Source organism: Coloeus monedula, assembly GCF_965178545.1.
Source record: "Coloeus monedula genome assembly, chromosome: 17".
NCBI lineage: Eukaryota > Metazoa > Chordata > Aves > Passeriformes > Corvidae > Coloeus > Coloeus monedula.
Window position 1 is genome coordinate 11,645,037 of NC_138797.1, and position 15,753 is coordinate 11,660,789.

General features: G+C 41.2%; 1 protein-coding gene across 1 annotated transcript; it reads right to left on the minus strand.

Annotated features, from left to right (window-relative positions):
- Positions 1–9,667: 9,667 nt before the first annotated feature.
- MTG2 (mitochondrial ribosome associated GTPase 2) lies at positions 9,668–14,297 on the minus strand. The gene is made up of 6 exons (XM_082292911.1): positions 14,071–14,297; positions 12,830–12,977; positions 12,127–12,242; positions 11,631–11,849; positions 10,830–10,968; positions 9,668–10,433 (listed from the first exon to the last, which is right to left on the minus strand). The coding sequence occupies exons 1-6, from the start codon at positions 14,281–14,283 to the stop codon at positions 10,051–10,053; spliced, it is 1,218 nt and encodes a 405-aa protein (XP_082149037.1). The 5' UTR covers positions 14,284–14,297; the 3' UTR covers positions 9,668–10,050.
- Between the last annotated feature and the right edge of the window lie 1,456 nt (positions 14,298–15,753).

Sequence of the window (15,753 nt, forward strand, 5' to 3'; positions counted from 1 at the left end):
GGTTACATCAACAATAACACTTCCTGTAATTTACAAACCCCACTGGTTTGCCTAAAAATGACAAAGTCATAATGTGGCCAAGGCACCAGTTTCCAGCTGTGGCTCTCTTCAGTTGTTCATCGGGAGAGGTGGAACTACTAGATCACTCATTCTGATAAAAGAAGGTGCCTGTTGTTACACCTTCCTTGTGAGCCTTTTGCACAGTATTTTCATGGTCTCTGAACTCCTTATGGGCAGAATTATCTACACTTGACTGAAAGTAATTTTATTCATTGTTGGATTTTGCAGGGAAGACACTTACATTCCTTCCTGGAATAAGAGCCCTTGCTTTGCCAAATAAAAAAGAAAAATAATTACTTATGCCTGGACATGAGGTCACACCTGAGCCTGGGTTTCATATTGAAAAGCCTGGGAGCTGCTCTGAAGCTTCAGAGCAGCTGACGACTAATTCAAATATGCTTAAAAGAGTATTTGAATTCTGCTGATTTTTAGTGTTTGGAATATAAATGTCTATACATATTTGGAAGAGGCAGGGATTGGGAGATTCTAGGCATAATACATTATGAATTGTGAAAATGCATAACCGCTAGACAAGGTAGGGCTGCTTGTCAACCAGCCCAGCAAAACACCTGTGTATAATTCATCTGTTATACCTGCTAAAATAATGCCTCTTTCCTATTGTCTAGGCATAAGCTAAGCAGGCAGGACCTGTTTTCAACAACCATGAAAGAAGACTTGCTGGAATAATGAACATGATTCAAACATTTGGGGAAGTGCATAGGCTTCATTTCCATGGAACATCTCCACAGAGGAAAGAAACCCAGCTAATTCCAGAGAGAAGCATCCAGTTTATGCACAGAGTGTTAGTAAACAGCATTCATGCAGCTGCTCAAGTCATGTCCAGGGAGCTTTTTGAATAAGTGACTTCCCATAGGAGCTGTGTGGAGGTGATGCCAGTTCCCCTCTCTTGATACAAACCTACACTCCATTAACTCGAGGACAGAAAGGCCGCCCTAACGAGGTCTGTGGTCTTTTCCTAGAACAGCATCTGCATATCAATAAACCATCAAAAACCCCTTTTTTTAGTTCAGCACAGCTACTTTCTTTCTGTCTCTGTAAATGCTTCCTCCCTAATCACCAATAATGAGAGATCTCTTTACACAGACAGAGGAACTTTGCTCCTGCAGCCTCTCCTCCAGCCCTTCCTCAATTACCATCCCTTATTTGTTCTCTCCAACCTGCAGTTACACAAATTGCTCCATTGTTCCACAGACATCACTGAAGCTTCATTAGCTCAAGTAGGAGGCTGGAGAAGAAGAGAGAACGCAAGGAGGAGCTTTTGTTGAAAAACACCTGTCTGGGATAATTAATGAGATTTGCTGGGAGGGAAGGGCTTTGAAATTAGCAAGATGTGATTATATTTTGGTTTGAAAGAATGCTAATGGTTTTCCTTCATGTTTGTAAATGACCATTCATCTTCACAGCAGAACTAGGGTGGAAAGATCAGGGGTTAACTTCTTTGCCAGAAAGAACTTTAACAACATGGTTTCTGTGAGGGAGGATTAATTTTTCATAACCCCAGCTCCCAAGCAGTGACACCAGCACAACTTTGCAGTGCAGACCTGGTCCTAAAAGAGACTTCCTGCACTCTACAGAACTTGTTCTGCAAATAGATGTGGCACAATAAGGAGTGTTATTACCCTTACTTCTGATGTGAGAATAATCAGACAAGAATAAAAACTCTTTGCAAGCTGCCCTGGATGAGTGCCACAAAAGAGAAAAGCTCTCTCAATTTCTGACACCACAAAGCCAGCCTTTCATGCAAGATTGTACAGATGTTCCTGTGGACAGTAGGGAACTCACAGCACTTCTCTGTTCCCTTAACCTTTAAATCTCCTCCTCTCCTTACAACAATTTTCTGTCAATATAGTTGCATTTGCAGGATTAAGGAATTCGGGGGGTTTAGAAAAGCAATTAGGAATTCTGCAGATGAAAGGTCTTACCTATAACCCAGCACCACCATTTTATTGGGATAGAAAACTATCATTGACACTTACTTCAACAAACCCACCACCACCTGAGGGAGGAAGACCTGTACACACCTCAAAGGCAAAAAACCCCAGCTCTGTCCTTACACCTCTTGTTGCAAGCTCAGGAATGCTGATGACTCGTTCAATCAGCACCATTTTTATTGCTAAAGTCCAGGATGCATGAGCATTACTTATTATTTACAAGCCGCCCAATCTTACTCCATAATTTCCAAGCTGCTTGCACAGTCTGGGTGCAAAAGGGAGCTGATACTTAACCCAAGTACCAAACATCACAGGTAAAGCTGTGTGCACATCTGTGGGGGAAGAACAAGACTATTTTTAAAATGCTACAACCTGGGTTTTTTTTGAAATTACTTAGAGGCACTAAGCAAGACCTTTGGTTGTGTTGTAAAGGCTTCATGACAAAACTGGAGTTTTTAAAAGCAGACTGGACCCATAACTTAAACATCTGTTCTTTTAAGCACAAAAGTGTGTCTGTGGTGTGACACTGACTTTGGAATTATTTTTAACACAATATCCTAGGATTTAGCAGCACAATTAACACTGAAGGAAAACTGATTTCAAAGTAGTTAATAATCTCATTCAAGATCTCTCTGAGCATTCACAAAAAACAAGCTCTCTGCTAGGAGGGCAGCAACAGTTCTGGCAAATTTTTTAGCTGTTAACTAACAGCTCACACACAGCTTTAGCCTTTAGAAGCTGTTTACTGAAGAACAAACAATATTGGGGGTTGCATATAGCCCCTTGAACATGAGAATAAAAGTACTCTTTATGAGAATAAAAGTACACCCTGCAGTGTCCGTGAATTGAAGACAGTTTGACAAAGCAGAGCAATCACCCTCCATTATGAAAATCGTTTGTACTTTATACTCTAAAAAGCACAAATTTGACAGACCATTGTGGTTAAAACACCGTTTAATATCCCTGATACAGCTTGTATTCAAAATACACAGGGATAAAATAATATGTGTAATACTTCTAAGAAGCCTGTGGTCAGTCATCTGGGAATTAAGCTGTTAGTCAAGAGCTTTCATGAAAGAACAAGATCTTTTGTTGCTGCCATTAAAATTCTTAATCAAAATGAAGGTTGCAAAAGACTTTACGGAACTGTATGGGCAGAGGAATGCTGACACACAGCTAATCCCAGCATAAGGAAACGTCTGCAGTCAAATATGATGTCTCTCATTGGAAGAATACAGCATCAGGGCAACATAAAACCTCAGCAGAGGACCAAAATACCCAACACATCCTTCCTGAAGCAGTCACTGGGAAGACCTCATGCAAACAGAAGCCTGCAGAACAGCTCATCTTTATTTCACAAAGAGCTGAAATCCCCTAGAAATTCCCCCTCACAAGTCCCACATGCTCCTGTCCTCTGCTACGAAGTGACAACATCAAAAATGAGAGAATCCCATAGAACATGGGGACTATACTGATTTCCCTCGAAAAAACCCAGACAATCAAACTTCCTTCACTCACCTCTTGAGAATGCTCCAGCAGTACTGAACAAACAACTAAAAGCTGGGGAAATTGGCTCTTTAAGGTCATTATGATTGACTCATCTTAATAACCATATTTTCACCTCAGCAGTTATTTCACTGAGAACCATCACTATGCACCACTTTAGAAAGTGCCTTCCAGTCACCATTTGTAAATAGGAAATATTTCTAATCAATATTAATCACTCCCAATATTGGCATAACAAGTTAACAAATCAGAATTGCCTCCTCCACAACAAAAGAACACAGAACATAAATTTTAATCAGCCTAAATGCCACGTTAACAACAGACTCTGAAGAGGTATTTGTGTGCTGACAATCTACCAAACTGCCTTTGAAAAGACAGATATATTTACTGAAAGACCAGAACAAGCATGACATTTTCTGAGAAAATCTGAGCAAGTTCCTTCTTTATTCAATCACATTTGTGATCCTCTGCAATAATTTTCTCCATTAATGTACAAGCACTCAGGCTTTCCTGGCATGAAAGAGGGAATATAGCTATTTTTTAAATATTCACTAAAAGCAAATTTTCTACTGTGCACTCCATTCATCAAGAGCCCTGGTTAGCTAAATGTGATAACAGTTTTATTCCAGGCTAAATACATTAGGAAAATAACTTCTGTAGCACTAATTTAATTTAGTCTTAACATACAATTCTAGAACTGTCTACACTTCATAAGCCACTTCAAGCCATTGAATAACAATTACAAAAATCACTATCTTTAGAACAGTTAATTAGTGATAATTACATCAATTAGTAGCACCAGTTAGTAAATTGTACATGTTTCACATGGCAATTGTTGTTATCCATCTACAGATTAATTTTTATTTACTTTGAAAGAAATTCTGAATGCCTTAAAAAATAAATAGGAGATGTGTGAGTGGGCTCTCCTAAAGCTCCTAAACACTGCCATGGACTGCAGTTCCATGAAGAGGGTAAAGTGGATACTGGAGGATTATTTTCCAAATTCCAGATCATCTGTCATGCCACAGAATTTCTATGTGACTCTGCAAGTTGCTAGGGTCCAAATCCAGACAGATATTTTAATTCAGAATGTTTAAAGTTCAGTGGGATGTAGGCTTTTCCAAGCCTGGCTAAGTTTGGACCTCAGCCTTCCATGATTCAGTTTCTACCACTGAAAGAAGATTAAAAAAAAATCACTCAGAAACATAAGGTACTGTAATTAAAAAAAAAAAAACAAAACCAAACTTAAACCCATTAAATTTTCATCCATCAAAACCATAAATTAATTCATGAAGCTAGAAAATGTTGGTTGATTTAGAAACAGAGAAGTGTTAGCGTACCAAAATTAAATACATTTTTTCAGCCTATAGATACACAGGGCATAAGCACAGCTAATGGGGCACCCAACCCATTGCAAAGTGGGGCAAGCTTCAAACCCACAACTCCTGGCATTGGAGTTATTTAATACTATCAGATTTTGGGTTTTTCAGACAGAGCTCAGCATCCCGGTAATTGCTGTTTTGCACCACTGCATTAAACTTCCATTACATGTCTGCTGTGGGGGTGGGTAAGTGAAGAGAAGAAACATTTTCTAAAGCAATGCAGTAAGAAAATATTGATTTACTACAGGGACTTTTTACCAGGTTACTTTTTAAATGTGATAAATGTGAGTCCTGTCTGGACAGAGCACTCTAGCTGCCCAAACTCATCTTCCTGATTTATAAGAGAGGAAAACAACAGGAAATGAATAGCCACAAACCAGTATGATTTAATGAATAAGATAATCAAAATGTGGATACCTCATCTGTAATATCACAGATGTCTTCTTGACAACCAGTGTTTTAGCAATTAAATAGTCTCATGCAAATATTTTTTTTCATAAGCATTTTCCACTTTTAGTGGAAGATTAATTTATCTGGATTTAGAGAGTGAATAGTAACTGCTGTCAATAGTTGATTAGTATGTGTACAAAGGAAGCACTGGGTGGGGATTCCCAAGTATTTGGGAAACAATGATGTTCCAGTCTCAAAGGTAATTAAGCACCGAGGACCCAAATGTCAAGATTCAAATGAGAAATCTTTAAACCATGACAACACTTTTCCATATGCAAAAATTGGTCCCAAACCATCAGATGCTTTCTAAAATATTGACTGTTACCTGCACATTAATTGCCTATCGATTTCTCCAATTACAGAAAAAAAAAAAGGCCCCACATAGGATTTGAATAACAGAAGATAATTTGTTCAGCAGTTCATTTTCAGCTTTTCAATTGGTCTTAATAAGTCTGGATCTAAAATGTATTTCTAAACCTGCATCTTAGAAGGCGGTTGTGTCTGTATAAAACATTTTCAGTGTATTTGAATAAGCACAAGGCTCTTCGTGTTTTGTGTCACGTTGTACTCACTCATCATGACATAAAGTACCAGCACTCGACTTTGCTGCAGTGCTACAGCCGGGTTAAAGGCCAACCAAACTGAGCCCAGGTCACCACGGCATGATGCCACCCACTCCAATTAAATTAACTGAATGTTACCAGAATAAAATGGATTGTAACAAAGTAACCAGCCACAGCCCTTACTTCTTACTGAAACGGAACATCCAGGCAGGAGTGAGTTATTAAACCATAATGATATTGATTTGTAGTATGGTTGCTCTTTTGTTCTCTTTCATCAGTCGGGAAATGTGTACATAATACACAAATACATGTCCCCACCTTGGTGGCATAAAGACACAGCAGTGTGCAAAGAACAGAGCTGAGCAAGGAATGCATGCTTCAAGGAGTCAAAGCTACATTTTATATACACAAGGGCAGAGAAAAAACCCCAAACTCTATGGGTGACAAATCAGATGCTGTTAAGCCCTCCTTGGACAATTCTATTTCAATCAGAAAAGAGGAGATGAAAGATTACTCTCAGTGGGGAAACAAAGGACAAACACAACCTCAACATTAAAACAAGGTTGATGAAAATCTCCCTGCCTTTGTCCTACCAACTAGGTTTTATGACTCAGAAAAATGGGCACATGCCACATGATAAATTTCAGAACTGCTTAGAGAAAAATCAAGAGTGCAGCCTGAAGGGAGCTTTGCTCTGTTATCAAGAGTTGCAAAATCATCTCTTATCATTATTGGTATGCAAATGTGACCCCCCTCCAAATAATAATACTCCCCTCCAAGTAATAACTGCAGTCTTTCCAGACCTCTACAGTGCAGTCACATTTAAACCCTATTTTAAAAATGGAAAAATTGTTGCTGGGGGATGGCACTGGAAACTGCAGCATGGAAGACAACCAGGAAACAGAGCTGTTCTTCAAAGGCCAGGCACACATCAACATTGGCATGAAGTTTAGCTGTGTCAGGGTGGAGTTTTAATTCACACCAAAGCCCTTTCCACAATTGTGCACTCACAGTGCAGATGTTGGCCAGTATCCCATGGAAGACAGGACAGAAAAGCAGCTGGATAGCGGTTCTGTATCCAGCACAAACTACAACAGGATCCCACCCTATCAGCATGAGCATCTCTGGTTCACAGCCTCTCCTGTCATTCTGTAATTTGAATTAATATTTAAAAACAGGTAACAAGTTGTTAAGCATGGTCAAGTCAAGAGCACTTATTCACTTACCACAAAGCTAGTTAAAACCAGAAATCACTATGAAGATTCCTAGTAAGTACACAGACAATAATGGAAGATCTTTCCCTAATGTAAAAAAATACTGGAAAATGCAAAAAAGTGCTTTAGGAAACCATAAGTAAAGCAGATTGCAGAATATCTCCTGCTTAGACACTGATTCAATGCTTTAGGTAATGTGCTGCAATGAGTCCTCAGTATCCTAACATGTTTAAAAGTGTGGTCCTTTCTAATGCTTGTTTTTACACCAGCATTTGAGCTTCTTTTTTTGTGTAATTGATACCACTTACATTTTCCAAGGACTTACAAAGGGGAAGAGGACTGCAAATAAATACAAACCCCCTACAATTAGCACTGAAATAATGCTGTAATCATGTACTAAAAAAAATGCATTAAAGAGTACTAGAACTGTAAAGTGCTAAACAAAATTATGGCTCAAGCCTCTCCAGGAAATAGAGAATTGACTGGACTTCAATTCACACTGAATTCACATGGCTTATTGTCAGAATGAGAAAGAAAATCTACCATCTCCTTCCTCTTGCCAGCTTAAAAAACAAGGACAGCATTAAAGGGTTCAGCAGATGAAAGCAAAAGGAAGTTAATCCACCAAAACCTAAACAAAACCAAGCCCACCCACCGCAACTCCAACTAAAAAAGTGGAAAGAAATCCTACAAGAGACAACTCTTCCCTGAAACAATTCACCATTAAACTGATTATTTTTTCCCCTCCCTGTTTTTAGAGGCAAAGGATTTACAATCCTTTGTTAATCCTTCATTTTCAGCAGAACCAGAGGCTCCCCCTCAGCCCTCTGCCTCCTCTGGAGCGGGATCCAAGAGATCTTCGTGCTAACTGTGAAGGAGCACCCTGGAGAAAGGTGAGCCAAGTGATTAAAGACTACGGGAAGTGGAAGTTTCTACAAAGAGCTATTCCAGCAGAAAAGCTGGAGCTATTTGGCACTCTTCACTGCCAGATGAGGGAGTAGCTGATGCTGCAAAGCCTCTTTGAACCCTGTTAAAAACATGGCTTTAGGAATTTGGTGCTGCCGCCTCAGAGCAGGTGGCTGAAATCCTAAGAACCCAACTCCAGGATCAATGGCACATTCCGGGGAGGTGTCTGGGAACCTGCTGTGCTTTTCTCACACCAGTAAACAACACTGCTCTCCCGGCAAGAACCGAGGTTACCTGAGCACTAAAGGAAGGGTGGGAGCTCCTGTGAGTACTGAGGCTTTTAGAACAGCCTCCGGCATTCTCGAAGCCAGAGAGAGTGCAAAACATCTGTGGGTATTAAATAATCTGCTAAGAAGCTGCATCAGCTTTGGTGTTCAGGCAACCTTCCCCTGGTTTTACTAAATGTGGCTGAAAAGCATGTAGCAACAGAAGGAAGAACAGCAGTGAAGCCTAAAAATGCTGCACAAAACCAAACAGAAGGACACAACTGAATATTAACTTCTACTTAATTTAACTCAGTAAATCCCAGGGCTGAAGCAAAACATGAGAGAGACTTTAGGAGATAATTTAGTTTTGATTTTTTCCTGATCCCATTTATACCAATGTGGTTGCTTATAATGCACAGATTACTTCCCACACCTGATCACTAATAGAAATATTCAGAATGTGAATTTAGGAGAGGTAACTACCTGGTTTGCCATAATTTATTAAACAATGCAGGCTTTCAAGCTGATCTGTACTTTTTCAGAATTAAAAACCTGCTTTAAGGATGTTCCATGCAGAAGCATTAGACTATCAGGGATGAAATCAAAAAAGTGCAGTGAAGGAAGCAGAGAGAATTATCACCTTCACTGTGGTGTATTAGAAAAAAGTGGTTAGAGGCTACAGCTGAGTGTTCTTTCATAACCAGTCAGTAATTTCCTCTATTTCTGACAGTGTTCGTGTCTCAGCATCCCACAAGCCTGTTCAGGTCCCTTATGAAAAAGCTTAATAATACATTTTGATGAATTTTTACTTTCCATTATTAAGATAATAATCTTTTACACAAAATATAACCAGAGAATACAGAAGCAGCTCTTCTTTCAGTATGAGGAGAGGGCAAAGACCACTGTTCTAAATTAAGATTCCTGAATTCCTAAAGAATAAAGTTTAAGGACACAGTTCTTTAAATTATGTAGTTAAAAGGTGGGGGGGAGAGGGACGACAAAGAACTGTATTTTTCTTTTATTTGAAGTATCTAAGCCTAGGACTTCTCAGAACATTGCCTGAGATTCCTAAATGGGAGAGCTCAAATGTGACTCTCACATGGCTGGTTCCTGGCCAGTTTATTCAGCTACTTAACTGCTGCCAGCATTTAAAGATAGTTAAATATTTATATTAACGAGGAAATAATTTCAGTCATGAACTGCAGTTCTTTCATGCTCCTCCTCCCTAAAATTACTGAGGAGCTGTGCCTCCTCCTCCTCCTCCACACCAAACCATGACAGAGCAGGGGAAAAGTTTAAGACATGACTGAAATTGGTCATCATATAAACAGATAAACATGGGACCACCTTTTTTTTTATTTTAGAATTTTTAATTTGTGAAAATTGAGAAAGTCACTTCACTACAATTCATAAAACAAGACAGCATCTCCTGCAGATCCTGAATTTCAGTCATTTCTACTAGACAGCATTCTCTTCATTCCATAGTATGCCAAACAAGAGCCAGGTTTCCAGTTCAACACCCACCATGAATACAATTTTCAAGCTTGGTTGTAAAACTTCAGAGACACCTCAAAAGTGAACAGACAGAACAATCTTTCCAAGGCAGCAGTCCAGAACAAATCCTCATGCTCTGCCCTTCCATTTTAACAACGAAAACAACCCACAAGAAGCCCAAACCAGAGATGCAGTTGAATCAAACTGCTATTTTAATTTTGTTCTGCTTCCAGCACGGTTCACAGCAGTTGTGGCTCCTACCACTTGACTGGGCTTTGTCCAGTCTTCACATAAATGTCATACAGTTCTCTCAGATGCAACAGCAGCTCCTCCAAGTTGTCTCCTGTCAGTGCAGACAACGCGATGACCCTCTCAGCGACCTGCTCCCTAAGGAGTGGCAGATTGATCCTGGACTGAGCAAGGTCAATCTTATTCCCAATCACAACACAGGGCCTCTCAGACAAGCCTTTTTCATATGCTTCCAGTTCGTATTTCAAGTCTTGCAGCTGAATCCACGGCTGAGGCACAGAGAGATCCACCACGTACAAGAGGAAGCGGCAGCGCTCGATGTGCTTTAGGAAGGCCATCCCCAGGCCACGGTTCTGATGAGCACCTTTGATGAGGCCAGGAATGTCAGCAACTGAAAGAGAAATTTCACAGGGAATCCAACAAATCCAATTAAAAAAAACCCCAAACAAATGCCCCCAGTCTTTTACTGGCCAGTGTGCGTACTTTTGGAATTTTGTGTCAGTGCATCAATAGTAAAGCACAGCCCATGCTAAGTTTGCTGCAATTATCTTTTAAAACACCTGAATTTAGATTACTCCAGTGCAGACAGAATACAGATTACCAGTTTGGCTCTAAAGGTGCCTATAACTGAACATGAAATGGGCTTTCAGTAGAGTTTTGTTTGAAGGTCTTTAGAACTAGCAAGAAGTCTACAGGACTCCTGAACCTGTATCTGTAGCATTTTAAAACATTACCCAGCTGACACAAACTGCTATCAAGGTAGACACAACAAACTCCAAATTCTTACCTGCCACTTGTTCAAAGTCTTGATAGTGGACAATGCCAACATGGGGGTTTAGGGTTGTGAATGGGTAGGCAGCCACAGCTGGCTTTGCACGGGAGATGGCTCTCAAAAGTGAGGATTTGCCAGCATTGGGAAAGCCCACCTGGAATACAAACACCCAAATTTCTCAATTTTTAAACCAATCTGCAAAATTCTGCTAGGCCAGACAGTTATTCTGCAGTTGTTGGACTGCATCACGAACATTTTGCAGCAAAGCATAACTTTCACAGCTTTACCAGCTGGTGTTGGAATATTTCCATACCCAAATACAAAAATAGCCTAAGATCAAAGCTGACTCAGCATTTTTCATTTCAGAGGATGATAAACCTGGCTCTAACAAAGTCAAATGTTTAACATCTGTAAAAAGAGAAATACAGCGATGAAATAGATGACTTGAACGTCATCATTTAGAAAAAAAACCCCCAAAAAACAAGAAAACAAACCAGTTTAGAAGAATTCTCTATGCTGTACTGTTCATGTGCAGAACCAGCAGACAAAGCTGCTGTACATCATCAGCAATCACTGATGAATCTTATTTTGTTATGCATAGTGTAGATTTTAGCAGAAGTAGGACAACACCAAGCAGCAAGAGAGTGACAGCTCTGTGAATCACTTTGGACACCCTTCTACCAAGTGACAGCAAGAAAGCATCAAGCTGCATCTCTTAACAAGCAAGCCAGAGGCTAAGAAAATGTTATCACACATTATTCCTTCAGTCAAGCATCATCCTCCAACGATATGGAAGCTGAACTAACAGAAACTCACCAATCCTGCATGAGCTGTTGTCTTGAGCTCCAGCTGAAGGACCCTCTCCTGACCTGGCTCTCCTGGAGTAAAAAACTTTGGAGCGCGGTTTTCATTGGAAAGAAAGAAGCGATTCCCTTTCCCTCCAGCTCCTCCATAAGCTGCAATGTACTCTTCTCCATGCTGAGTGAGGTCAGCCACAACTTTGCCATCCTCCTTCACCAAAGTACCTACAGGGACCTCAAAGTGAAGAGATGCAAGCATTACACTGAAGCTCAAAGCCTGCAGATCCTCCACCAACCAATTTCAGATTTGCTGAAAATCACTCCTACATATTTTTAAGATGAGGAACCCAAAAAGAGAATTGTATTTCATGAAGCTCAGTTTTTGAACTTAAACAGCACTGTCAGACATTCACCCTTCACTACACATGAGATTTGCTCACAATAAGGCTCTCCAGCTTGAAAATCAGCCATGTACCAAGCTACCACACAGCAGGCAACATCCACTGACTTACTTTAACATACATGTGTGCACCATTAGCTCCATAACAGTTTTTGCTTCCTCCTCTCTCTCCGTGAAAACCGTGATAGAAAGGGAACACTGAAGAAAGTGATTTCATTTGCTGGTCAGCTGTAGAGCAAAATACACACATTTTGAACACATTGCTTTAGTAAAACAGGCACAGAAGAGCAACATCCTGACTGTTCTTTCCCTTTTTGAATATTGCATGAGTACACATCCTATTTACTGTCTCAACAATAACATATCAGGGAAGACTAATATTAATCTATTTAACTGCCTTTACTTAACTGCTTGGGTTTATTAACCATGCAGTTTATAATAAAGTGCTCATTCAAATCAAAATTAATTTGCTAGATTAGATTTTGCAGCAGGGTGGTGGTAGAAGCAGCTTTAATCATTGTAAGAGGAAAATTTAATCAGATCCCAACCTTAACATAACACAGACAGGCACCAGGCACTAAAATATCTGCAAAATACCTTGATTTTCAAAATTCTTTCTAGGGCTTTCAGTGTCATTTATGTCCCCCTTACCAGCTCAGGTAAAGCTTAAAAAGCAAAGACACCTCATACAGAAATAACCATTTTAACCTTTTTGACATTTACCATTTCTTACAATCCATGTGGGGCTGTTTTTACTGGGGCGGGGTGTTAAGCAATAACACAACACGAAACAAAACAGATTTAGTGAGGTTTACCTTTCAAAATTACATGACCCCCATCACCTCCATTTCCACCATCAGGACCTCCAAATACTTTTCTGGGCTCACTGTAGAAGGAATGGCCTCCTCCTCCTCCTTGTCCTCCAACTACGCGCACCTTCCGCTGATCCACGAAATAACGTGTCTGCAACAAGGGTGGGAGTTGTAGCCTTTAAGTACAATTTATCAGATTCATCTTCCAAGAAGTTTTAGTTAATAGGCAGACCTGCTATTTTTAGCCATGATAAATTCCATTCAACTGTAAAAAAAAGAAAAGAAGTCAGAACTCTACTGCCATTCACAGATCAACTAAATGCAGTGTACTGAGTGTAATAATAAAGAAAAACAGATCTCATCTTTCAATTATTTCTAAGAACTTCTTCAAAAGCATATGCCTAAGGCTATGGTGATATAATTTCATCTATCTCCAGAAAAGGGGCTGAAATTCCCAAGGGAAAATATTACAGAAGTACATTCATTGACAGGTGGAACTGTTTACACAGACGGATGAAAATAGAAAGCATGACTGTGACCACGGTAACTTTCAGATTCGGTCAGTTACTAAGGGATCTCATAATGAGAATGGGCTTTAAGGGTCACTTTAAGTAAACTGCACAAATAGTACGTGAGAGAGAAGAAGTCTTTAAATTAGAGTTATAATACCAAGGATAAGCAACTGAAAAAAAAACCCCTTCGCAACTGAACTTTTGATAACCAAATTTATACTACTACTAAAAAGCCTCTTTTAGAAAGTATTTGGCACCACCACATGGCGAGACAGTAAACGATGGCTTTTAATGGGAAGTGGTTTATGGATCATTAGAAAATAAGATTTTTCGGAGATGTGTAAATATAAAAATAAGATGAAGAATAAATTCCCTGCAGTTTCTCGGACAAATAGTGATGTTTGTTTCGCAGTTGACTACACCGCAAGACTAAAAAACCAGTGAGAAACAAAACAGTATTTTAGATTTAAAGCTAAAATACCGTTTTACAGCCTTAGCTTTAGAAAGACTTTTTGCCTTCTCGACTTATGGATGCTTCCCGCCCAAAGAGGCCACAGGGAACGTGAGCGCTACTGCGATCACTGCGAACACCGAGAACATCGCGGGGCAGACTCATTTCCTCGCTATTCTGAAAGTTAACTATATCTTAATCAGTATTTCCTCACTCCAGAAGCGCCAGCGGCGGGAGCTGTGTCTGAGGCCCCCCGACCTTGCACAGAGCCCAGCACTTACCAGCTGCCGCTCCGAAATGGCTCTTTTTTGCCTCAGCCGCCCGTCCTTGGCGCACCTGGCGCAGGTCGTGGAGAAAGCGGGCGGGCTGAGCAGGAGCAGGAGCGGCTTCCAGGGGCTGCAGCCGCTCCCCGCGGCCCCGCAGCGCCTCAGCGCGGCCCCGGCAGCGCCCGGGAGCACCGAGCCGCCCAGCCCGGCCCCACACAGCCCCGCCATGCCGGGGACAGCCACAGACCCGCCCCGGCCTCCCGGGCGCAGCCGCCGCGGCGAAGCCGCGCCCCCGGCAGCCCTGGCCCGCCTCCCCTCAGCCCCGCCTCAGCCCCGCCTCAGCCCCGCCTCAGCCCCGCCTCAGCCCCGCCTCAGCCCCGCCTCAGCCCCGCCTCAGCCCCGCCTCAGCCCCGCCTCAGGGCGGCATCGGCCCGTGCGTCCGAGAACGGCGCCTGTGAGCGCTGCGGTATCTTGCGAATCACAGAATCCGGAATGGTTTGGGTTGGAAGGGACCGTAAAGATCCTCTCGTTCCACCCCTTGCCCGTTCCACTGTCCCAGGTTGCTCCAAGCACCGTCCAGCCTGGCCTTGAGCACCTCCAGGCGTGGGGCAGCTACAGTTTTTCTGGGCATCCTGTGCCAGGGCCTCACCGCCCTCACAGCACGGAGCATCCTCCTAATACCCCATCTAACCCTGCCCTCCGCCAGTTTGAAGCCATTCCCCTTTTCCAGACACTCCAGGCCCGTGTAAATAGTCTCTAACTTGCTTGTAGCTCCCTTCAGGCACTGGAAGGCCACAGTTAATGCACCCCAAAGCCTTCTCCAGGCTGAACAATCCCAACCCTCTCAGCCTTTTCTCATAGCAGAGCTGCTCCATCCCTCTCATCTACTTGGTGGCCTCCTCTGGACTGTCTCCAACAGGTCCATGCCCTGAGGGGCAAAATTCCTCCTCCCCTGCTGCCCACGCCGGGGGATCAGCCCAGCACACGTGGGATTTCTGGGCTGGGGCATGTCCAGCTCTCACCCACCAGCACCCCCAAGTAAAAGGTAACCTGTGGTATCCATTCCATCTGCCACAAGAAAAGTACCATCAACTCCACTTTCAGATAATATTTAAACTAAACGATTTTCAAGCATTCTGTATTACAAAACAGAAAATGATACAATTCATGAAAGAAGTCAAAATGCTGGCATCACTTTGTTTCCACATTAATACATAAAAATGGACGACACATTAAATAAACATTTTGTTATTAACAATTAGAAATATTAACACCAAAAATCATGTATAAATTAGGAAATAAATGTACAAACTATTTCCAAAGTGCTCTTTCAAATACATTATATACACAACATTCACGAAGTTCTTAATGTAAGACATTTCAGATTGATGTAATGTAGTTGTTTCGATTTAAGTGTTGTTCATATTCTCTCAAAAGCATTTCAGCACTTTCAAAAACCACATAAAAGGCATATTTCCAAACTGGCAAAGAGCAATATTGCATTCTTCTGGCTACCTGTAATATTAATTATTCTAAAGAAAACAACCTTACTTCCTTTCTGTTCCTTGATATTTGAGAGTACTTATTTGTATGAAAACACCAGCAGGAAAGATGAGAGAAATTAGGTCTAACTAAAAAAAAGTCTTGTATTTCACCAGTAGTTTAAATTATTAACATAGGAAGGGCAGTGCTTGGACA

Bases quoted from the DNA above. Each gene is read 5' to 3' on its own strand.
- MTG2 (XM_082292911.1), bottom strand. From the start codon at position 14,283: ATGGCGGGGCTGTGTGGGGCCGGGCTGGGCGGCTCGGTGCTCCCGGGC. The intron at 12,978-14,070 runs GTAAGTGCTGGG...CCCTTGTTGCAG, and splicing joins CCATTTCGGAGCGGCAGCTG to ACACGTTATTTCGTGGATCA. The intron at 12,243-12,829 runs GTAAACCTCACT...TTTGCTCTACAG, and splicing joins GGGTCATGTAATTTTGAAAG to CTGACCAGCAAATGAAATCA.